This window comes from Thamnophis sirtalis, unplaced genomic scaffold, assembly GCF_051295495.1.
Source record: "Thamnophis sirtalis isolate CommonGarterSnake01/CBP01778 unplaced genomic scaffold, rThaSir2_p1.2 scaffold_13, whole genome shotgun sequence".
Classification (NCBI taxonomy): domain Eukaryota; kingdom Metazoa; phylum Chordata; class Lepidosauria; order Squamata; family Natricidae; genus Thamnophis; species Thamnophis sirtalis.
In genome coordinates this window covers 40,712,128-40,737,445 of record NW_028261393.1, presented here as the reverse complement: position 1 = coordinate 40,737,445, position 25,318 = coordinate 40,712,128, and the positions used below count along the sequence as shown (strand labels likewise).

Here is a 25,318-nt window from a genome sequence, read left to right as displayed (position 1 = left end):
GCCCGTATCTCGACAACTCCATTTTGAATTTGCTCTTTCTGAGGGAAGCATCTTCTGTTTCTTAACCTGCGCAGGAAAATGCTAGCAACCATGCTGAGGGTTTTGGCCACTCTGACAGCAGTTCTAGGTAAGGAATTTGGCAGCTGGATTCAAAACAAGGGGGAAACAATGGTTTTGTTCTTTTAAGACCTTGAGCTCTGAACATGACTGTGATATTTGGGGATGCAGAAAAGTTGAGAATGGACATTCAAAGGTATCTCCTTTAGTGATTCTATTTTGGAGAATTCACAGTTCTTCATTGTGTATATAGTTTTATCCCTTTATTTCTGGATGTGGTCGGAATTTCGGCTTGGGAGCAGGATTTTGGTGGAGATTGTACTTTTCCAGACTAGATTCCTCCTTTTGGTGGCTTTGGATGCCATAAAAAGATACTTTCCCTCCAGAATCTCAGAAATTAATGCCACTCTGATTTTGTTCTGAATACTGGGGTTTATTGATCAATTACATTAATTGCATGTTTCACCTGGCTTTTAAAAAATGGTTTATGCATGTTTTAAGAAATGGGCTCCTTGATGTGTTGGCTCAAGCGCTTACTGGACAGGGAAGTGATCTGGGAAGGAAAAGAAATATATAAATTCAACTTTTGGAACGGTTGCAGGAACTGGGTATGGCCAGTCTAGAGAAAAAGAAGGACTAGGGGTGAGGTTGACTTATTTTCCAAAGCACCTGAAAGTCGGACAAGAAGCATTGGGTGAAAACTAACCAAGGAGAGATCCAACCTAGAACTAAGGAGAAATTTCCTGACAAAGAGACACAATTAGCAATGGAACAGCTTGCCTTCAGAAGTTGTGGGTGCTTCATTACTGGAGATTTTAAAGAAGAGATTGTACAGCCACTTGTCTGAAATGGTATAGGGTTTCCTGCTTGAGCAGGGAGTTGGACTAGAAAACTTCCAAGGTCCCTTCCAGCTCTATTCTGATTGATTGAACTAAGCAGAAGGTTAGAAATTTTCTCATGTGAGCTCAATGTATGTGCACGATGTACTCAAACTGAATCTGGGCAGATGGCGTTCTGAGAGGTTACCTTTGGAGAAGAGGCAGCCATTATTCTGGCATACCAGAAGAAAATGAGGACACTTCTGGATCCTTGGTCTCCAAGACACAGATAGTGACCAAGGGAGACTAACATCAGCTTCGGTTGTTCGCTCAATTCCATCCTTTCCAGAAAGAAAATTACCTCAATTTCCTTTTACCGGTGGCGTAAAAATGCAGATTTCCAGATTTGACTCCTCTTTTGTGCTCTGCATGGAACGGAGTCTGGACCTAGTCCAGAGAATCCATTTAGAGATCCAGGGATTTGGGTTGATCTTTTCAGATGTATCCACCCTGTTGGAGAGAAAGTTGTGTCCGTGTATATGTGAATGGTCTTGAAAATAGGCATCTAGCCAGAGCAAAGGTTAATGAGCAAGCTCCTTACGTGGACTGAAAGAAAAGGCAAATTAAAGAAACTTAAGAAGGGATAAGAAATGGATCTTGGCTCCTACTATTTCCATCGCTTTAACAGATACAGAGCCTTTGAAACTTTGGAGAAGAAAGAAAGAGGGAGGGAGAGAATGAATGAATGAATGAATGAATGAAGGAAGGAAGGAAGGAAGAAAGAAAGAAAGAAAGAAAGAAAGAAAGAAAGAAAGAAAGAAAGAAAGAAAGAAAGAATCAAGATGGAGCTAAAATTTGGAATCTCATAGCAGATTGAAAGAAAAAGGAACAGGGAATTAAACCTTCAATACTTACTACATTCCATAGATGTCCTCAGGGTGTGGTCAAAAAAATTTAGATGGCAGCCACAATGGTGCAATCAAAGTTCCATAGTTTTTGATGTGTGTCACGTGTGCAACGTACCATTACGGCTGACATCATCATGACATTTTAGACACTCACTGTATCTTCTGCTCCATTCCACTTGCTTCTTCCTATTGGGAGCCTGAAAAGTGCCACTACTACTATAGTTGTGCCGGAAGCACCAAAGCCCTTCCAGATTTGAAAGGATTGCCCAGGGGATGCCCATTTGGGGTCTCTTTCCATGTCCCTCTTAAGCTGCCCACCAAAGTGGTACCTATTTATTTGCGATCACCCACTTTCGAACTGCTCAGTTGAGAGGAGCTGGGTTGTGTGATGGAGCTCACCCCATCCCGTAGCAGCAACAGGGTCTCAAACGCAAGACTGCTGATAGTCAGCCCAGTGTCCTAAACTCATGAGCCACTGTGTTCCCTGAAAAGTGCTATAGAGGCAGGCTGCATTCACACAACATGTCAAGCCACAAACAAAAAGGGAGATAATGGAAAGCAAGCTTTGCAAATGAAGTTTTGGCAGATGGAGAAGAGATGGTTTCTGAACAAAATACAAAGAGATGGGATCCCTCGTTCTACCCTCTCCACTCACTTAAACCAGCGGTGAAATTCAGCAGGTTCTGACCAGTTCTGGAGAACTAGTAGCAGAAAATTTGAGTAGTTCGGAGAACCGGCAAATGCCACCTCTGGCTGGCCCCAAAGTGGGGAGGGAATGGAGATTTTGCAGTATCCTTCCACTGCCACTCTCACCAAGCCAAAGCCACAGAACCAGTAGTAATTTTTTTTTTTTTTGAATTTCATCATTCACTTAAACCCAAGTTGCCAGAGGATCATCTTGCTAGATTTTGGGATCTATTCCTTGCCTGCAGGCAAAGAGCCAATCTCTCTACTGACTTTTTTTAAAAGTTGTATTTTAAAGCAGGCCCCATAATTGTTGGTTTGATTTTTTTGTTCTTTTAACCGTTCTTTAATATCTAGGCTTTTAATCTACATCATCCTGTAAATTGGCATGAAATCTTGGTCATATACTAAGAGAGATTATTTGATAGCAAATTCTTGATCTCAGCTTTCCCATCAAATGAACATCCTCTTCAGATATTTTGATCACAATCTCAGTGTTTCCAGTCAATCTCTAATTGCCTATCTGCAAAAGATTCTCAGGCCCCGAGAAATATAAATGAACACTGCAGATGTATGGGGGGAGAGGGGGGGCAAACTTGTTTTTTTTTCAAAACCACATTTTTTACCATTCTATGTAAAAATGAGCTTGTAAATTTGTGGTTCGAAATGAAAATCAGCTATGCAAAGAGGAAAACCGAAGTTCTTATAGTGTCTTAATAACACTATAAGAAATACTAATGATCTGATGGTCATTTTGAAAAATCCTTTCTTAGCAAGCACCAAGAAGAACATACGTGCCAAATTTCACGTTTGTAGGCTTTACGGTTCCAGAGATTTTGTGATGATGCATGAGTGGTATTTCACTTTTATATATATAGATTTATATGCATGTTTATCACTATTATTAATTTGAAAAAAAGGCATGAAACTTGGATAATGTTGATTTTGATGATGGGCTGAGATGTGCAGTCTGACCCAGAATAACAGAGTTAGAAGGGACCTTGGAGGTCTTCTAGTCCAACCCCTGCTTAAGCAGGGGACCAGAAATCATTCCGGACAAATGGTTGTCTAATTTCTTCTTTAAAAAGTTGAAGACTTGCCAGGCCAACTCTGTTATCAGAGCATTTTAGACTTTATTACTAAAATGCAACTTTATTGCAAGAATTCATAACTATTTCTTTATGACTAAATAGAAATTCCATGATCTTAATTAAATGTTAAGGCAAATGCAACAAAATAAATTTTTTATTTTGTCTCATCCCATAGATATTTTTCTGGGGGTGATGTGACCCCCAACTTGCCATTTAACAGCTAAGGGAAGTCCTTAGCTTGGGGAAAGAGTTGTGCATTTAAGTTTCATTAGAATCCATTTCTGGTAGAATGGGTGGAACACCCAAACTCCATTGATAGGGGTGTCCATAGGGCAGTGGTGGGTTTCAAATTTTTTTAGAACCTCTTCTGTAGGTGTGACCTGCTTTGTGGGAGTGGCTTGCTGGCCATGTGACTGGGTGAGCATGGCCAACTTGTAAAATGTGGTGAAACTCACTTAACAATGCTCTTGCTTAACAACCAAAATGTTGGCTCAGGAACTCTGGCATTGAAGTGTGCAAGTCTTAAAGCTGTCAAGTTACAAGACCCTTGCACCCCTAACCCTTTAGAAAAAAAACCCCAGGGGTGTTCAAACTTGACAGCTTTAAGACTTGTGGACTTCAACTCCTAGAATTCCTCCTCTCGCTCTTCATCTTGATGATGTGCGGACGGGCAGGGGGAAGGCGCTGGAACCGGTTCTAAACAGCACTGTAGATTTGTGGAACCTCTTCTATAGAAGAGGTTAGAACTGGCAGGAATCCACCCTTGCCATAGGGATAGGGATAAAAAATCAAGATAACAGCTGGGACCTCTGTGGTTGAAGCCCTACTTCTCATGTGCAGCACATTCTGTATAAAGCAGAAGCTGTGCTTTGATCACATAACCACATAACTTGATTAAAAAAAAAATTCCCACTACCGTGGATGCCTCTATTCAGTGTCTAATGTCAGCTCGCAAAGCATACTTGGGTGTTCTGACCCACCTCGTCCTACACCAAAGCACGCCGAGACAGAGATACTTCAAGGATTTATTAACATACAGACAGGGCCTTGGCAGCAATCCAGCACAGTCCAGATGTTGCCAGCAATTAAGCACAGTCCAGGCCTTGGCAGTAATCCAGCCTGCCAAGCTAGCCACGAAAGTTCTCCAACTTTAATGAATATGTTGACTCTTGCAAAGGGTGTATGCACACTCATTCCTTTTATAGTCTTGAGAGGAATCTAATTACCACCAGCTGAGTGCAATTATCTCCTGTAACTGCGTAACTGCTCCTTACGCCTATTAGCTCTTCAGTGCCGGGCATCCAGGAACAACTCCCTTGGCTCCTCCCCACTGCTCCAATGCCGAGCCGAGGTGGCGCAGTAGTTAGGGTGCAGTACTGCAGGCCACTTCAGCTGACTGTTATCTGCAGTTCAGCAGTTCAAATCTCACCGGCTCAAGGTTGACTCAGCCTTCCATCCTTCCGAGGTGGGTGAAATGAGGACCCAGACTATGGGGGCAATATGCTGACTCTGTAAACCGCTTAGAGAGGGCTGAAAGCCCTATGAAGCGGTATATAAGTCTAACTGCTATTGCTATTGCTATTGCATGACGTTGGGATCACACTCCCTTGTTTCCTCCACACTGGTCCAAGGCTCAGGTGCCTCCTGGTGGCCAACCAGCCTCTCTGCGCCCTGTTTGGAGTCGGCATCCTGTCCAAGGTCCTCCACCTCCTCCAGAGCCATCTCATAGGGCCCCTCGCTGTCGGAGTCTGGTGGCAGCTCCAATGGCTCCTGTTGGGCCACAACACCTGGGCTACTCTCAAGTTGCCATAGGAAAGGGGGGGATGGGAAACTGATGAAATGACATGGCTGCAAAAGACAGGTGCACATTCCAGGCTTATCTCTCTCAAGGCTATATCCCAGGTTACCCTCAGCACCCTGAGGGGGGAATGATCTCTATAGCCCACAAAAGTGCTCTGTTAGAGAATGTGATTTATGACACACCCTGCGGGGAGGGGGGGGGAAACAAGGTTATAATTGGGCTGTAAATTACATGAGGTCAGAGCTGGCTTCACTTGGGTATGTGTGGACATTTTGCTCCTGGATTTCTTTTGAAGTTTGGCTTGAGGGTCATTATTTAATTAGGGCATCTGTCAGCTACTTTCTTGAATGGAGGAGAAGGAAATGCTTCAGGAGGCAGGTACTTGGTTATGGGTGAGATGGCGATCAAAGTATTCCACCTGATCATTTCCTTCTTCTTTATTCACTTCCTTTAGAGGAAAAAGGAGGTTTCTGGGTTTCTAACTCTGCTTTGAATTAATCAGAGGTGATGGTTGCTTGAGGTTTAGATGACAGAAAAGCTGCAGGAAAGATGGGGGTAACACTCCAGAGCAGCTATAGTGTTTCCCAACCTCAACAGCTTTAGGTTGTGTGGACTTCAACTCCCAGAATTCCCCAGCCAGCATATATTCTGGAAGTTGAAGTTCCCACATCTTAAAGTTGCTAAGGTTGAGAAAAATTGGTTTATTGTACCATGCAAGCAAACTCTATACTTCCAGGTAGATATTGCTAGAAGCAGTGGTGGGATTCAATTTTTTTTTACTATTTGTTCTGTGGGCATGGTTTGGTGGCTGTGGCATGGCTTGGTGGGCATGGCAAGGGAAGGATACTGTAAAATTTCCATTCCCTCCCCACTCCAGGGGAAGGATACTGCAAAATCTCTATTTCCTCCCACTCCAGGGGAAAGATACCAAAATTTCTATTCCCTCCCGATCAGCTGGGACTTGGGAGGTAGAGAATAGATGGGGCGGGGTCAGTCAGAGGTGGTATTTACCAGTTCTCCGAACTACTCAAAATTTCTGCTATCAGTTCTCCAGAACTGGTCAGATCCTGCTGAATGCCACCTCTGGCTAGAAGCCATGGTATGCTTTAACCACAACTTGTCAACAAAGAGTTTTCCATGATATTAGTCCATCCACTATCATCTGTTAAGCTATAAAAAATATAAAATACTTAAACAAAAGCGTTCCATTAAGGCTCATCTAATGGGTGAACCCAACCTACCATTCACTTAGCTACTTGAGTATTAAGTCAGAGCTTCAAGGGCTGGCCACAGTGGCATTTCAATAATCTCGAAAGTCATGAGGAAAGAGTTAGTAATTCCTCATTTTTCTTCCACATTACAGAAGACAAGGGATAACTGGCAAATTTGAGATTCTGTAGAGGGCTTGGCTTCCTATCCCCTTTCCTCCCCTTTGATCTCAGTTGGCTCACTGTAACAACATTGCCAAAAAGGCATTAAGAATTGTTAACCTAATTTTGCATAGCTTCTTCTCCAGTAACATTGTATTGCAAACTAGGGCATACAAAACCTTTGCCAGACCAATCCTTGTATACAGCTCATCTGCCTGGAATCCACACTGTATATTGGACATTAATACGATCGAGTGGGTCCAGAGGTATTTCACGAGAAGAGTCCTCCACTCCTCTGCTCACAATAGAATCCCTTATGCCACCGGGCTTGAAATTTTGGGCTTGGACAACCTAGAATTACACCAACTAAGGTCTGACCTAAGCATAGTACACAAAATTATCTGCTACAACATCCTACTTGTCAACGACTACTCCAGCTTCAACCACAATAATACTCAAGCAAACAATAGATACAAACTCAAGGTAAACGATTCCAAACTAGATTGCAGAAAATACGACTTCAGCAACAGAGTGGTCAATGCCTGAAATGTACTACCTGACTCTATTGTTACATCTTCAAACCCCCACAGCTTCAACCTTAAACTGTCTACAGTGGACCTCACCCCATTCCTAAGAGGTCCATAAAGGGGGTGTGCATAAGCACACCAGCGTACTTTCCGTCCCTGTCCTAATGTCCCCATCTATTAGTATTCATTTCTTTCGTTCATGTCCATGTTTGTATTTATACCTGCCATTTTGTACATGTTTGACAAACTAAATAAGTAAAAATAAATAAATAAATTCAAGAAGACATGAAGATTCTTTTGAGTTTGCACTTAACGTCTAGGGGGCTCCACTAAATAGAGTGTACGGTTGCTTTTAGGAAAAGAGCAGGACTTTCCAATATTTGATTTCCATCTGCTGTTTCATTCAACCTCTATTATGAGATAATTAAGTTGACTTTTGTTATCTAAAACGTCTCACTGCTCAAGCGTATTTACTGGCAAGCCCTTATATCACAGTTGTTAAGTTTGCGTTTGCATTTCATAAGGCGAGACTCAGATGGCATCTGCATACAAGTAGTCCTTGATGTTCGACAATTCATTTAGTGACCGTTCAAAGTTACAACGGCACTGGGAAAAGTGACTGATGGCTGTTTTTCACACTTACGACCGCTGCCGTATCCCCGTGATTATGTAATTTACATTTGGATACATTTGAACAACTGGTTCATGGTGGTTGTAATGTCCTGGGGACATGTGATCTCCTTTTGCGATCTTCTGACAAGCAAAGTCAAAGGGGAAGCCAGATTCACTTAACAGCCAGGCAAACTAACTTATCAACTGCAGTGATTCACTTAACAATTGAGGAAAAAAAGGTAATAAAATAGGCCAAATCCCACTTAATAAATGTCTCACTTAACAACAGAAATTGTAGGCTCTACTGTGGTCGTAAATTGAGGGCTACCTGCATTTTCGAGAGTGGCATTCCTATCTGACCTTATTAATTCATAAAAGTAAAGCTTTCTTTGAATTGAATTGGGATTGAACTTGATTCCTATGGACTTCAAGGACATAATATCCAGGTTGTTTTCTTGGCAGGAATTTGCTTCACTTTTTAGCCCACTCCAGGGGAAGAATACTGTAAAATCTCCATTTCCTCCCCACTCCAGGGGAAGGATACTATAAAATCTCCATTCTCTCCCCACTCCAGGGGAAGGATACTGCAAAATCCCCATTTCCTCCCCACTCCAGAGGAAGGTTACTACAAAATCTCCATTCCCTCCCCACTCCAGGGGAAGGATACTGCAAAATCCCCATTTCCTCCCCACTCCAGAGGAAGGTTACTACAAAATCTCCATTCTCTCCCCACTCCAGGGGAAGGATACTGCAAAATCCCCATTTCCTCCCCACTCCAGAGGAAGGTTACTACAAAATCTCCATTCCCACCCTACTCCAGGGGAAGGATACTGCAAAATCCCCATTCCCTCCCCACTTCAGGGGAAGGATACTGCAAAATCCCCATTCCCTCCCCACTCCAGAGGAAGGTTACTACAAAATCTCCATTTCCTCCCGATCAGCTAGGACTTGGGAGGCAGAGAATAAAGAATAGCCAGTCAGAGGTTGTATTTACTGGTTCTCCAATAAATGATACTCTGAGTAATTACTCAAAAGTTCTGCTACCAGTTCTCCAGAACTGATCAGAACCTGCTGAATACCACATCTAAACCAAATGTGGATTAGTCTATTCTATTGTGTTCCCCATAGTTACTTATTGTTATGAAAGTTGATGGCATAATATATGACTTGGACTTAACTCAATTCAAAAATACGGTCCGTGTTTAGTGGCTACCTTGTCTAGCAACTATTTGCAATTACAACAGTAGTTGAACCATAAGTTTACTCTCAGTCCTTCCACTTACCACCTTTGCATAATGATATCACAATTTACTTGTTGCTGTTCTGTCTCCCTCCAGTGAGATGTTGGATTTGCCTTTTCTGAGATAGATCTTGGTGTCAAGGCTGTTGATCCCTTAATCCCATTATCTGCTTTTTTTCATCTCTTCCATGAACATGGCCCCTGAATGTTCTTTCTAAATGCATGGCTAGGAAGATAAGGGCTACAATTATCCCATCAGGTTGGCATATCATCCAAAATCTCCATTTGGTTGAGGCACTTTAACTGGCCGAAGACCAAGAATTCTATCTCCGAGACAAAGATTGGAAAGGGGTAACATTTTGGTTCCTTAATATAACTAGACATTTGATTGATTTTCACCCAATGGATTGATTTTCTACAGGTCTTGTGAAGGGTGTGACTGTGACCATGCCAAAGGGTGCTGTGAATACAACAGTGGGTGCCAACGTCACTCTTCCTTGCACGTATAACCCAGCATCCGCTCCTAATATAATTGAATGGAATTTTCAACGTGATGCGCAGAGTTTTGGAGTAAGGCATTAAGATATTTTCTTTCAAACTTGGACTGTTTCTTATTGCTTCATTAAAATTACGTTGGATCCCAAATGCTATTCTGAACACAATCTAAAGTTGTTGGGTCCCTGGTGCTGTCTGAGCTTGGGTGTTTTGCTATGAAACATTTGCAAGAAAACAACCTCGGAGAGCACCAAGGACCCCACAGCTCAACCCTGAGCTACAAATATTTTCTTCCGTAGGTACAATATAAAGTTATTGTAACTCAGTAGAATGATCTCCGCTGAGTTTAAAGTCAGATAGCTATTTTTATTTGCAAGGAGAGACCAGAGACTGTACTTTAGCAGAGAAGCAATGTGACCAAAGGGCTCAGTAGCTAAGACACTGAGCTTGTTGATCAGAAAGGTTGGCAGTTCAGCGGTTCGAATCCCTAGTGTTGCTTAATGGAGTGAACTCCCTTTATGTGAGACACTGGAAAGAGTACAAAGAAGAGCAACAAAGATGATTAGGGGGCTGGAGGCTAAAGCATGTGAAGAACATATTCAGGAATTGGGTATGTTTTTATTTACAAGGAGAGACCAGAGATGTACTTTAGTAGAGAAGTAATGTGACTAAATGGTGGCTCAGGGGCTAAGACGCTAAGCCCGTTGATCAGAAGGTCAGCAGTTCGAATCCCTAGCACCGCGTAATGGAGTGAGTTCCCATTACTTGTCCCAGCTTTTGCCAACCTACCAGTTCGAAAGCATGTAAAAAATGCAAGTAGAAAAATAGGGACCACTTTGGTGTTTAGTCATGCCGGCCACATGACCACAGAGACATCTTCGTACAGCGCTGGTTCTTCGGCTTTGAAATGGAGATGAGCACCGTCCCCTAGAGCTGGAGACAACTAGCATGCATATGCGTGGGAACCTTTACCTTAATATGACCAAAGTAATAATATTGCCATTATTTGATTCTTTAGACTGATCCATTTTAAGTCAGCAGAGAAGCAATCAATTTTGGCTTCTAAAGGCTCACTTAGAATGCTAAAAACTTTAAAGGTGAGAGTGCTATCAGATATTCTTCATCAGTTACTATCCCTTCACCATGGCAGAATTAACAATATTATTTGATTGCTCAATTTAATTTTTTTTAAAAGTATGCTTTGTCTATTTTTAAAGTCCAAATCACCAACTTATAGACTAGCACATTTTTACTCAAATGCAGCTGTCAACATGCCTTTATAGGGGTGAAAAATCTGAGAGTCATTGTGAAAAGACTGTGTCTATCACAGATGCACGGGGAAGATGTAGCGGGATTCAGAAGGTAAGAACATGAAATCTATAAGAATAATAAGGTTATTTGGGATTTCTAATGTGCTCTTAATACAGGTAGTCCTTGACCTGTGACTGTAATTGAGCCTGCCCATCAAGGCCATGAGTCATAAAAATTCACATGAGGTTGGAGAAGATGATACAACAACATATTGATTTAACAACGGAGATGTTCTTGTTGGATATTTTACCAGAGAAATATAGTAGCAAGAATGTATATTTGATCATTCATGTAATAACTGCAGTTAGAATTGGAAGATGGAAAAAAAATCCCTTCAGAGGGAGAGGTAATCAAGAAAATATTAAGACTGTGCAGAAATGAATAGATTAACACTGGCAATTAGGGGGAAGGAATAATCGGAGTATTACAATATATGGGGGAGATTTTATCATTGGAGAGAAAATAAATATGGATAAAAAGAGAAATAAAATTAAACTAACTGGGAAGGGGAGTAGAGTTACAGGGGAGAAGATGAATTGAAATGTAAATGAAGTGTAAAGATAAGCGGTGAGGTAAAAGTATAGTAAAAATGATAGTAAATATTATATATGATGACACAAAACTCTACTCAGATGACACAGTTTGATTAAGGATGTATGATTTATGTATAAATTTTTTTAAAAAAACTTTTCTTAAAAAGAAAAGGTCATATGTTGTCTAAAGTGGATCACTCCTGTGACCAACCCAATTTTATGATTCCCCTCCCAGTGGTTGTTATGCAAACATTGCAGTTTTATTTTATTGCAGTAACCCAATGGCTCACTGTGGGTTGGTTTTGCTGAAAACCAGAAATAAAGGCTGGTTTTTAGCAAAACCATTGTAAAAACACACAGTTACATAATCCCAGGATGCTGCAAACAGCTGCTTGTTACTGAGTGTTGCGATAAGGTGATTGCAGGGTAGAGGGATGATCATTGGGATTTTGGAACTGGTCATAAGTCGAGGACTTCATGATGTGAGATTCTGAAATTCAATTCATTGAAATGATAGTGTTTAACTCACCTGGCCCTCAAAATTTCACAATCATTAAAAGGCCTCTTTATTTTTTATTGGTGACACATAGTAATGGAGATGTCTAAAAACAGTGCATGGTATGCAAAATGTAGATACAGGTGATTTTTCCACACCTCTTTGAGGGAGATGAATGGTTCAGAAGTGTGAAAAATAAATAAAATAAAGCACCTGAGGGCAGGACAAGAAGTAATGGATGGAAGCTTATTGCAAAGAGAAACCAACCTAGAATTAAGGAGAAATTTCCTGTCAGTAAGAACAATTAATCAGTGGAACGGCTTGCCTCCAGAAGTAATGGATGATCCATCACTGGAGGCTTTTATGAAGAAACTTGACAGCCATTTGCCTCTGGTTTTCTTTCTATATTCTCTTTAATTTTCTGCATTAAAATATGAATCATACTCCCATATTTCTTTACTTTATTACACGTCCACCATAAATGATAAAAAGTCCCTTCTTTACGTTTCCAACACACATTTGAAATACCTTTTTACATTCTTGACAACTTATCTAGAGTTAAATACCAATGATGCATTGTCTTATGGACATTTTCTTTTATGTTATAGTTTAATGTCAGGAAATTTCTCCTTAGTTCTAAGATGCTTCTCTCCTTGATTAGCATCCAACCGTTGCTTCTTGTCCTGCCCTCCGGTGCTTTGGAGAATAGCTTGACTCACTCTTCTTTGTGGCAGCCCCTGAGATATTGGAACAGATGCAAGAGATCTCCTCCACAGATTATAAAAATTAAGTGGGGGGTTATAAAGGCCATTCTAATCCCCCCTGTAAATACCATAATTAATCTGGAGCTACGTTCTGGATTGTAATGGACTGTAAGGCCACACTTGGAATACTGCATTCAGTTTTGCTCACCACGATGTGGAAAAGATGTGGAGACTCTAGAAAGAGTGCAGAGAAGAGCAACAAAGAGCATTAGGGGACTGGAGGCTAAAACATATGAAGAATGGTTGCAGGAACTGAGTACGTCTAGTTTAATAGAAAGAAGGTCTAGGGGAGACATGATAGCAGTGTTCCAATATCTCAGGGGTTGCCACAAAGAAGAGGGAGTCAAACTATTCTCCAAGGCACCTGAGAGTAGAACAAGAGGCAGTGGGTGGAAACTACCGTAGTCAAGGAGAGAAGCAACTTAGAACTGAGAAGAAATTTCTTGACAGTTAGAACAATTAATCAGTGGAACAGCTTGCCTCCAGAAGTTGTGAATGCCCCAACACTGGAAGTCTTTAAGAAGATGTTGGATAGCCATTTGTCTGAAACGGTATAGGGTTTCCTGCCTAGGCAGGGGGTTGGACTAGAAGACCTCCAAGGTCCCTTCCAACTCTGCTATTGTATTGTATTGTATTGTATTGATACATCCCAGGAAACCTAAGAATATTTCTGCATTAGATGAAATCTAATTAACTAGTTGATCAATGATGCAGGCAACACCAATGTAGAGTTTTCAAAAGACACGTGGAATTCTAATATATGTATTTTACTGTTTGGTAAACTGACTTGGCAACTTATCTTTTTTTTTTTTTGCAGGCAGGCAGGCAGGCTCAAAACCAGAAGGAAAACAAATAACTCCAATATTCTTTTCTTCCATCACCAATTTAATGGATGTTAAATTCTATTTCACAGATTTATATCTGGCAGCCTGGAAATGTCCGTTACTTGGGACAGTATGTAGGCCGGGTTCAAGTAGCAAACAACACAGGAAATGCAACCCTTTCCATCTTCAACATGCGGCCCTCAGACACTGGGCTTTATATGTGTTCGGTTTACATCTTCAAGGACACTAGCAGAGAGGAAGATGAAAAATCAGTGTCGGTCAGCGTGTTAGGTACTTATTTCTCTTTTTCTTCTGTAGCCTATTTCTGTGCTTGTCACTTGCTACATTGAATTAAAGATCAGGTGATTGGGTTCCACATTAAGCTAAGCCAAAATGTATTTTGCATTCGGTTCTGACTTAGCATATTGAATGTATAAGGTGTAATGGTGCAGTGGTGAGAATGGAGTATTGCAGGCTAATTCTGCCCACTTCCAGTTTGATCCTGACCAACTCATGGTTGACTCAGCCTTCCATCTTTCCAAGGTGGGTAAACTGAGGAGCCCAATTGTTGGGGGCAATATGTTGAGTCTGTAAACTGCTTAGAGAGGGGTTTAAAGAACCGTAAAGCAGTATACAAGTCTAAGTGCTAAGTATTTAGTCACTGTCATTGATCAACACTGTTTATGGCTTAGGACAGTGTGTAAACCTGGTTAGCCAACAAGCTATGGCTTAAGATGGTATGTGACCCAGTCTATAAATGTATACTTGAGCTTCTAGTTAACTATCGGCAGAGTTCATATTTTGCATTGGGGTATCATTTGTATCTATCAGATTTGAACTTGTTCTACTGAGATTTATTAAACAAACCATGATATATCCACGCAACAGGTGAGTCAGTAAAAACAAATTTTGAGTGCAGAGGGATAGTACAGGGATAGAATCCATGCAAATGGCTAACCAACCAAATCATGGTTCGTGTGTGTGTGTGTGTGTGTTTGTGTGTATGTATGTATGTAGTTATATGTGATTTATACATTAAACCATGATTAAACAAGGGAACGGCTTGGTCCAAGGTCTAAGTGTAGTCAACGTGTACTTCCTGCTTAGGATTCCTCTCAGCTTTCCTGAGATTCAAGGAAAGCCATTTCCATTCTTCTTCTAACTCAGCATTTCCAGAATTATTAAGCCTTTTCTGATCTTGTAGGATTATATATTTTTCTTGAGTAACAGAGTTTCTCCCTTTCACACTTGACAATTCTGGGAGTTAAAGTCAACATATCTTTAAATTGTCGAATTTGAAAATTGCTGGTCTCTATCCACTGCTGATATATTTAAAACCTCATTTCTGGAAAATTACTACAGTATATAGAACAGCCGTCTAGCAATTTGGGAAGCAGGTGCCCAATGCATCACAAGGCACCAGAATGGGAGTCCCCTGGAACAGGGCCACTAACCTTTTGGGCCTCAGGGACCACTAAATCCATAATTTTAAATCCCGTGGACCAATAATATGAAATTAGTGACGAGATGGGTCCTTCAGGCACTTAGCTTGGCTGCCTGTTAGCAGAGAGAAGTGCCCGAGGTCAACCCTAGGTTTGCTGTCCATTGCAGCTAGGAATCTCAAATATGGCCAAGAATGAATGTTTGTAGATCGGCCCCATGCAAACTCTGTCTTTCAAGAACCCAGCCAAAGTTTCGCCTACAGCTCTCTAAAGCGCATGGACTCCCATGGAGGGAGGGAGGGAAGGGCTGGAGTTACTTAACAGGCAGCCAAGCCAAGTGCCTGAAGGATCCCACCCCATCAGCAAGTGGGAGTAATTGCTTTGATGGGTTGTATCCAGCCCAGGGGCCGTAGTTTGAGGATCCCTTAATGCAGTATAAAAAATGCAACAATGCAAAGACTTTTCTGCGGACCGCCAAAATTTTCTTGTGGACCACCAGTGGTACACAGGCCACCAGTTCATGACCGCTGCCCTAGAACAGCGGTCCCCAACCTGTTTGGCATCAAGGACCAGTTTCATGGAAGACAGTTTTTTCCATGGACCAGAGAAGGGGAGGAGGGATGCATAATCTAGATCCCACCCATGCTCAGTTTTGCTCCTTGCCGCTCACTTCCAGCTGTGCAGTCCAGTTCCTAATAGGACACGGTCCAGTACTGGTCCACCACCTGGGGGGGGTGAGAACTCCCTAGAATACAACATAATGAAGACAAAGAGAAATATAATTTTGATTTTAGTGCTTTGCCTGCTGTTTTGTATTCCAGTTCCTCCTTCAAAGCCGCTCTGCAATTTTGGTTCAAGCCATCATCCTAAAGTTGAAATTGGCCACTTGATCACCTTAGCCTGCATTTCGGAAACTGCTCTGCCAAAGCCAATCTACAAGTGGTACAAAATAACTGGAGATAAACCGCAGCCTGTTACTGAATCATATAGTGAGTAGCTTTCTCCTTCCAGTTCCTATGTGAAGGCTGAGATGCTAGAAGGGAGTGGGAGGAGGTGCGTCAAACTCGATTTCATTGAGGGCTACATCAGGGTTGTGTTTGACCTGCGAGGCCAGGTGGGCATGGCCAGCTTGACATAATTTGTATTGGGGGCACCTGTGGTGCCCAGGTGGGGCTGGGGGAGTCCTCCTGCAGAAACAGAGCTCAGGAGGGCCGCACAATGCCAGAGAGATGCAGGAGGCCATTGTGGCTGAAAATGGAGCCGCCGTGGCCCTCCTGAGCTCCATTTTTGCTGGCAGAGGTGCCATGGGCCAGTCCTTTGCTGTTTCTGAGGTGGCCTCATGGGCCAGATCTAAGCACCCCATGGGCCAGATCCGGCCTCATGGGCCTTGAGTTTGACACCCCTGCTCTATAGTGAATCCAAGAATTTTATAAGATACATCAACAAACTGCAGCTTCCTGCAATAACACCAGTGGAACTGCAGAAAACGGCGCAACTTGGAACATCATATATTTTAAGAAGGTACTTGGTTGCTACCTAGGATGCTGGCAGCAACCCGCCTAAACCATTAGCACCAGTCAATGGTATTTGTAATGCACTTTTGAATGTTCAGTTGTTTCATATTTAATGACTAAAGTATAATAATAATAAATAATAATAATAATAAATTTGGGAACAAACAACATCTTGCCAGTAGAGCAAAAAGGCAACAAAAGAAGGAGCAGGGGCACAAAAGATCAGCTCCTAATTGATAAAATGGTATTAGAAAATTGTAAGAACAGAAAAACGAACTTGAATATGGTCTGGATTGATTACATAAAGGCATTTGACTCACTGCCACATAGTTGGATCATAAAATGCTTAGAAACAACTGGCCTTAGCAAAAATATTACATCCTTTACTGAAAAGGCGATGAAACAATGGAGAACTGAGTTGGCAGTAGGGAATGAGATCTACGGAATGGTTAATATCAAGCGAGGAATTTTCCAGGGTGATTCACTTTCACCTCTTCTCTTCATCATCGCAATGATCTCACTATCAGTAATCTTTAAAAAAATGAAATTAGGCTACCAAACAGCCAAAGAAGCTGAAAAAAATTCACATTTACTATATATGGATGATTTGGAACTCTATGGAAAGTCAGAAATAGAAATCCAATCATTGACAAACACAGTCCGAGTATTCAGCACCGATATTTCAATGCAGTTTGGCATGGAAAAATGCACCACTGTATCCATAAAGAGGGGCAAAATCACTGCATGTGAGGGAATTCAAATGCCCAATGGCCAACTAATTAAATGCAATGAAAATGAAGCCTACAAATACTTAGGCATTCTGCAGTTGGATAACATCAAGCATGAAGAAGTAAAAACTATTGTCAGGCAAGAGTACACCAACAGAGTTAGGAAAATTTTGAAATCTAAATTGAATGGTGGAAATACAATCAAGGCCATAAATACCTGGGCAATACCAGTTATAAGATACACAGCTGGTATAGTTAACTGGACAGAAGCTGATTTGGACATTTTGGACCGAAAAACCAGGAAACTAATGACAATGCACTACAGTTTACATCCACGTGGTGATACTGATAGACTGTACCTGCTCCGAAAATCAGGTGGCAAAGGATTATTACAAGTGAAGCAAACAGTTGAAGAAGAAAAACATGCACTGGCTGATTATTTAAAAGAAAGTCAAGAACATCTATTAATCAAAGTAAAGAACAAAAATCTACTGAAGGCCCAACAGACGAAACAAGAATACAGAAAAGATGTGATAAAATCAAGAATGGAGAGTTGGCAGAACAAAGCACTGCATGGCCAATTTCTGAAAAAATAAAAAATAAAGTGGACAGTGAACAAACTTGGTTATGGTTAACAACAGGTACATTAAAGAAAGAAACAGAGTCGCTAATCCTGGCTGCGCAAGAACAAGCTATCCGCACAAATGCCATTAAGGCCAAAATCGAAAAATCCTCTGATGATGCCAAATGCAGACTTTGCAAAGAAGCTGATGAAACTGTTGATCACATCCTCAGCTGCTGTAAAAAAATCGCGCAGACTGATTATAAATTGCGGCACAATTCAGTAGCACAAATGATCCATTGGAATTTGTGCAAAAATTATAATATTAAAACAGCAACAAACTGGTGGGAACATCAGCCTGAAAAAGTCACCGAAAATCAGATGGTCAAGATCTTGTGGGATTTCCGTATACAAACAGACAAAATACTGGCGCATAATACACCAGACATCACACTGGTTGAGAAAAATAAGGTCACAATCATAGACATCGCAATACCAGGTGATAGCAGGGTCGCCGAGAAGGAACATGAAAAAATCGCAAAATACCAGGACTTAAAAATTGAAATTCAACGACTATGGCACAAACCAGCAGTGGTAATTCCAGTGGTAATTGGCACATTGGGTGCTATTCCAAAAGCACTGGAATTACATTTAAAACAGTTAAAAATTGACAAAATCACCATCAGTCAAATACAAAAAGCCGCACTGCTTGGATCTGCACGCATATTACGAAAATACGTTACGACGTCCTAGGCCCCTGGGTGGGGCCCGACTAGTAACCAATGCCAAATCCGGCGAAACAACTGGCCGCTGTGATACAATTGTTTATAATAATAATAATAATAATAATAATAATAATAATAATAATAATAATCATCTTTATATGCTGCTCATTATCTCACTATCCAAGCGAGTGTTGGCAAAATTAATGCCAACATTAGCTAGGTACAAGATGTGTGTTTAACAACCTGACCTTCCTTCCGTCTTCTTTTTCAGATCCTTACTCAGGGCGCCTGGTTCTAGGCAACCTGTCCCAGTTTGAAGAGGGTCATTACCAGTGTACAGCTGTCAACTCTCTTGGGAACAGCTCCTGTTACATCGACCTCACTACAAAACGTTGAGTTTTGTCTTATCTGCTCAATTTAATTTAATTTCCAATGTTTTTATACTACTTCTTGTTTAAACAGGCCTTTTATAATTAAAAACTTAACCATTTTAAGGAAAGCACTGAAACAACAAAATCATCAGGCATTGACCGGTAATTTTTAATTCTGACGTAGCACAAGGCGGTGACCTTGGGCCTGTCCATTCTTTCAGTCCTAGGAAGGGGACAATGGCAAATCATTTCTGCAAATTCTTTCCCAAAAAAACGTTTTCTTGGCAAGGTTTTCCAGAGGGACTGGCCAAGATCACCTAGTTGGCTTTGTCCTATGACAGAACTAGAACTCAGTCTCTGGTTTCTAGCCTGATGCCTTACTTACTACACACAGCAGGCTCTCTAATTGATGATTTACTGGGTGTTGTTACCCTGTTTCCCTGAAAATAAGACCTCCCTGGATAATAAACCCATTGGGCTTTTGAGCGCATGCACTAAAATAAGCCCTCCCCAAAAATGTTTAAATGCATGCACAGCCGTTCCCCGCCATTGCCTCAGGTTGCTTGCCGCTCAAACAACACGAGGTGAGGAGGCAAAGCCGGAGGGGGAGAAGGGAGGGGGAAACTCCTCTTTTATTTCCTCTGGGAGGGGCCATTCATTGTCCACCTGTGGCCTTACTCCTAAGCTGACCCCTGTTCTTCAGCTGTTCCTTTGATCTGGCAACTCTGCACATGTGCACACTGGGAACAGGCTCCAGCTGTTTGTCTGCCTCACTGATGTCTGACTTTGAAGGCAGCTGATAACTGGCATATGGCTCTGGCCCCCTCTCTGCCTTTAACACAAATCCCTCATCAGAGCCTTCCCCAGAATCCAGGACTGGCCCATGTTCCTCCCCAACCTCCTCACTGTCCGAATCTGTTGCCAGATCCACTGGCTGCTGGTGAGCCACAACAATGAATTAAAAAGAAGTGGTTGGAATTCACTCTTTAAAAGAGCACCATTTTAGTGCCCCAAGGGAAGATGCCCCCTTGATTTCAACAGCTGCATTCACAAGGAACCCAAAACCAGGAGTTTTTCATCCTGTTGTGTTGCGTAAGGCAGAATGGCCAAGTTTGCACATAACACACTAAGACGACAAACAGACAATATGTATAAATCTTGCCAAGATGGATAAATCACCTTTCCTATTCTATAGTCCACTCAGAAGTGTGAACTAGCTGCTTCACACCTCCTGCCAAGGAGTTTCTTGTATAAACGACAGGAGTTTCTCTCCTTGCAGATTCAGAAAGCGGCATCATTGTGGGAGCCATAATTGCGGCCATTCTGGCTGCTGCCTTGATTTGTATCATTGGTTGGATTGTAATCTCCAGAGAGAAGAAGAAGCGGAGAAAAGAGAAACCTGCAGCCAAGGAAATGCAGTAAGTTTGTCGAGAGTTTTGTTTTTGGAACAAAGCTTCCCCCTTTTCTGAAATTTGTCCAAAACCAGGTTGGCTCATGGTTTTAATCCGGAGTTTGTTGAAACAAGAGTTTAGCAAACAAGGCACAAGGGTATATTTCTCAGCACAGTGACTGAGTTCCCATATCAAGCTATCAATGATGGGCCTATAGCATTCTAGAATAGAATTGTAGAGTCAGCTTCAAGCGGCTGACTTCATATATCACTGGCTTCATATGAGCCGGGGTGGTGCAGTGGTTAGAGTGCAGTACTGCAGGCTACTTCCGCTGACTGCCTGCCATTTGGCAGTTCAAAGGTCACCAGGCTCAAGGTTGACTCAAGTCTCCCATCCATCTGAGGTAGGTAAAATGAGGACCCAAATTGTTGGGGGCAATATGTTGACTCTGTAAACCTCTTAGAGAGGGCTGTTAAGCACAGTAAAGCGCTATATAAGTCTAAGTGATACTGCTATTGTTTTCACAGTAAGCTATAATCCTAGTGGACTAACCATAGTAGCTGGCTCACCTTAAGGGCTAAGCCAAATCCGACTTCAAAGCGTTCTTGTGGGGAAAATAGGAGGAGGATGAAATACTAGGTATTTTCACCACATTGAGTTATTTATGCAATAAAAGGTAGGATTAAAAAAAAAATCAAAGAAAACCTTCCCAATAAGTAGCAAAGGATATGATCCCAGGCTAAGAATTGTAATGTATATGGACACATAAAGGAACCAAGCTGAATTTATGAGTAACCAGGCAAACTGGTGGATTATTAAATTAAATTGATGGGAGATCAATAAAGATTGATCCAACCTAAAACCAAGGAGAAATTTCTTGACAGCGAGAACAATTAATCATTGGAACGACTTGGTTCCAGAAGTTGTGGGTGCTTCATCAGTGCTGTCTTTTAAGAAGAGACTGGACAGCCATTTGTTTGGGATGCTATAAGTCTCTTGAGTTAAGTTGGGTGTTGGACTAGAAGCCCTCCAAGGTCCCTTCCAACTCTATTATTCCATGTGCTATGTCAGAAGTTAAGTACTGTTCATTCCTTCATGGGAGATTGTCTAGGAATGTTGGGCTAGTTGACTAGACCCTTCAAGAAGACAGTGATGGAGACCACCTCAATAACATTGCCAAAGAAACTTCATGTAGGCTGAGAGAGAAACTCAACTTGAGGGCATATAAAAACATAAAAAATATAACCAAGTTGGATTAGCCTAAAAGGGTCACTGTAACCTTCTCCAATCTGGTATCTCCTCCTTCTGCCCTGGACTTCAACTCAACAGCACATTGTGCCAGATACCCAGGAATGATGGGGTTGAAATCTAAGACTCTTGAATTGGGAAAGATTACACTCACTGAAAAGGGACACGATGGCTCAGTGGCTAAGACGCTGAGCTTGTCAATCAGAAAGGTTGGCGGTTTGGCGGTTCAAATCCCTAGCGCCGTGTAACAGAGTGAGCTCTCATTACTTGTCCCAGCTTCTGCCAACCTAGCAGTTTGAAAGCATGTAAAAAAAAATACAAGTAGAAAAATAGGAACCACCTTTGCTGGGAAGGTAACAGCGTTCTGTGCACCTTCGGTGTTTAGTCATGCTGGCTACATGACCACGGAGATGTCTTCGGACAGCGCTGGCTCTTTGACTTTGAAACGGAGATGAGCACCGCTCCCTGGAGTCGGGAACGACTAGCACATATATGCGAGGAGAACCTTTACCTTTACCCTCACTGAGATTTTTCATAAAAGAGGTGTTGGAACTCCTGAAAATGCTGCATCAAGAAAATGCATGTTTGTCTAAATTTTAACATTGTCTAATGTCTCTGTGTATTTATTCATGTAGTATTGTAGTATTACTATTATCCTTCTTATCTTCTTTACTCTTATCGGTATTATGATGATGATTACCATTATTCTGTTGCCTTGCATATACACTGAGAGCTTCTGTACCTGAGACAAATTTCTTTGTGGCACGACAAAACCGCGGTCCACTAAAGTGCGCCCGATTAAAGCGCGGCGCTGATGTCATCAGCAGCGCGACAACAACGACCGCAGAGAAAAAAGGGCGCTTTAAAAAGCACTTTTAAAGCAAGCCGATTTACGTAAAGGTAAGGGTTAGGTTTAGGTTTAGGGTTACGTTAAGCGTTAGGGTTAGGTTTAGGGTTAGGTTAAGGGTTAGCGTTAGGTTTAGGGTTAGGTTAAGGGTTAGGTTTAGGGTTAGGTTTGGGGGGGTTAGGTTTAGGTTTACGCGTTAATTTTAGCTTTACCGCTCACAGCGTGCTTTTTCCGTCGCACTGATGACGTCAGGTACACAGTTTCGTCGAGCGCGCTTTAGTCGACTGCGGTTTTGTGGTGGAACCAATTTCTTGTGTGTTTAATCACACCTGGCCAAATAAAGTATTCAATTTAATTCAATTCACCTTTGTTTCTTGGGGTGTTTTTGCAGGCCTATGGCTGCAAAGGCGGAATATGCTGTGGTGCCCAGCCAAGCCACCGTTCCCGTGGCTGCAGTCCCACCAAACAAGGATCCTAATGAGAATGGAGAATACGAGAGCCCGGAAGAAGCCCAGGTTGCCATATTGTCTGAAAATGAGACACAGGAAATGGGCCATCAACCAGTTTCCTAAAGCCAGTGGTTGCCCTTGGGGGAATCCTAAAAAGCACCCCATCTAATCATGAATTTGCATACAGATTCCACACCTGTGCCTTCCAAATAGTGTCACACTAGCATTCATGTCTAGCCATCTGAGATTGATTTCTCCAGCCTTCTGTCCATTTCACACGAGCCCATCATGACCAGATTTGCACGCCACGTGAGATTGTCTAAAACCATGATTTATTGAATAAACCACGGGGTACCTCAATCATAAGAGGAGCACACAGTCCTGGGGCTGGTTAGTGCCCTGAAAGTCCCCCCTTTGCCTTTTAATTCATTTCAATAGCTGTTGCCTATTAAATTCCTACCCTTCGTCTAAAGTTTTAACCTTTACATATACTGTTTTTATATTTTAACATTTGAACTCCCTCTTTGAGGGAGACGGGTGGTCAGAAATGTGAAAAATAAAAAGTACAGGTAGCCCTTCACTTACAGTATGAAGTTAAAACGGAACCCCCAAAAGCTACTTAGGATTCAGATTCTAAATTCTGGGGTCTCCTCGCAGTCATGTGACCGCATTTTGGGCACTTGACAAGCGGTCTGCATTTAACAGCTGCTGCAAAAGTTTTTAAACTTGAGGGCGATCGCATAGTGACCCGCTTTACGATGGTCACAACTGCAAACTTACAATTACAGTTGTAAAACGAGGACTATCTATAAACCCACAAGGCAATGCGACTAGGTTTGCAATGTTGTACTGGTCTAACCCAACTAGCTGGTCACATAATTAATTCTAACAAGTGGTACAAACCCAGAAAGTGGTTTAATTTAGAGTTCAGTTAGTTGTATGAATCCCCCAAAATTGTTTTTCTTTACTAAACCACAGACAAATTGTTTGAATGCCCTCACTTATTTAACATAAGGTGTGAGTCTCGCATATCCAACTTGCTAGTATTGGTTAACAAGAATGAGTTAACATCCTCTGAGCTGCCTGTCATGCTCATAATTAGCAGGACTGGGCAGTGCTTTGGATTCAAGTCCACAAAGATATTTGGGAGAAAGACAGAGTTCCTGACTGCAATGCTTTAAAACAGCTCTGTCTATCCCAGAGAGAAGCAGCCAGTAGTAGTAGTCCTCAACTTACAACAGTTTGCTTAGTGACTGAAGTTACAAAGGCACTGAAAAAGTGAGCTATGACCATTTTTCACACTTACGACCATTTCAGCATCCCCATTGGTCATATGGTTTGCATTCTGATGCTTGACAGCTAGTTCATATTTATGACGGTTGTCGTGTCCCGGGATCATGCGATCCCATTTTACGACCTTCTGACAAGCAAAGTCGGTGGGGAAGCCAGATCCACTTAACAATCATCTTACTAATTTAACAACTGCCATGATTCACAAAGGTGGCGAGAAAAGTAAAACAAATGGGGCAAAACTCACTTGATTTCCCGTAAGTTAAGGACTACCTGTAGGAAAGACAAGGCTGCTTTAAAAGTTGCACGGAATGCTATAACGCACCACGCACTCAGCATCTTTTTACATTGTTTGAATACTTTAGTCACCACGCTTAATCTCATTTTTCCCCCAAGAAGGCATTGTCCACAACCTCATGAGCTTTATAAAAGCAGCCTCAATTAGTAAAGAATATTTTTTTCTGTAACTTGCTTTTGGTACTCGGGGTTTGTTTGTTTGTTTTTTTTTAAAAAAAACAAGGAGTAACACACGCTTTACTAGTCCGTTCAGCAAAGACCTCTGGTGTAGCTTTTCTAATGCAGAACGGCATGCGAAGAACGGGGAAGTGGCTTGATTCTTTTGTTACTTTGAAGAACAATAAAATGTCCATCAGATTATCTGCTGTTATGTTTCTCTGATAACAGGAATGGGAGACAAAGTTGAAAAGTAACCTGAGGGCATGATGATACATTCTGTAAGAGTGCAATAATAGGACAAAGAGTCGTAGCTGCAACATTCCATTATCTTCAACTTTCCTGCTGCGTATATGTAATGCTGGATACAATCAGAAAGGTCAGCAGTGAACATGTGAGGCAATTCACTGGAGAAAGCAATTAGGCTCCGAAGGGTTAGCAGTCACCAAACAACACGGCAGCTGGATATCTTCAGGGTGACACTAGGCAGTGTTTCCCAACCTTGGCAAGCTTGAAGAGATCCGGACTTCAACTCCCAGAATTCCCCAGCCAGCAAATGCTGAGCTAGAGCATAAAACAACTCAAAGAAGTGTGTCAATGAAGACTGAACCCTCCAGGCCAAAGGTGCCTAAAAGTTGATTCATAGCAATGGGACCAAACTTTCTTAATTTGAGGTTTTGTGGCTCATCCAAGCAACTTCATCAATCAGAGCAAAATTAGTTTTAACAAAAGTTAACAAAGTTTGGTCTAGCAGTTGCCATGATTCA

At 41.8% G+C, this 25,318-nt stretch overlaps 1 protein-coding gene across 1 annotated transcript; it reads left to right on the top strand.

The window, feature by feature from the left end:
* Positions 1–23,408, top strand: VSIG1 (V-set and immunoglobulin domain containing 1). Its single transcript, XM_087727099.1, has 8 exons — positions 1–127; positions 9,530–9,678; positions 10,867–10,974; positions 13,612–13,822; positions 15,795–15,962; positions 18,774–18,893; positions 20,153–20,291; positions 22,751–23,408. The coding sequence occupies exons 1-8, from the start codon at positions 79–81 to the stop codon at positions 22,929–22,931; spliced, it is 1,125 nt and encodes a 374-aa protein (XP_087583225.1). The 5' UTR covers positions 1–78; the 3' UTR covers positions 22,932–23,408.
* The last annotated feature ends 1,910 nt before the right edge of the window (positions 23,409–25,318 follow it).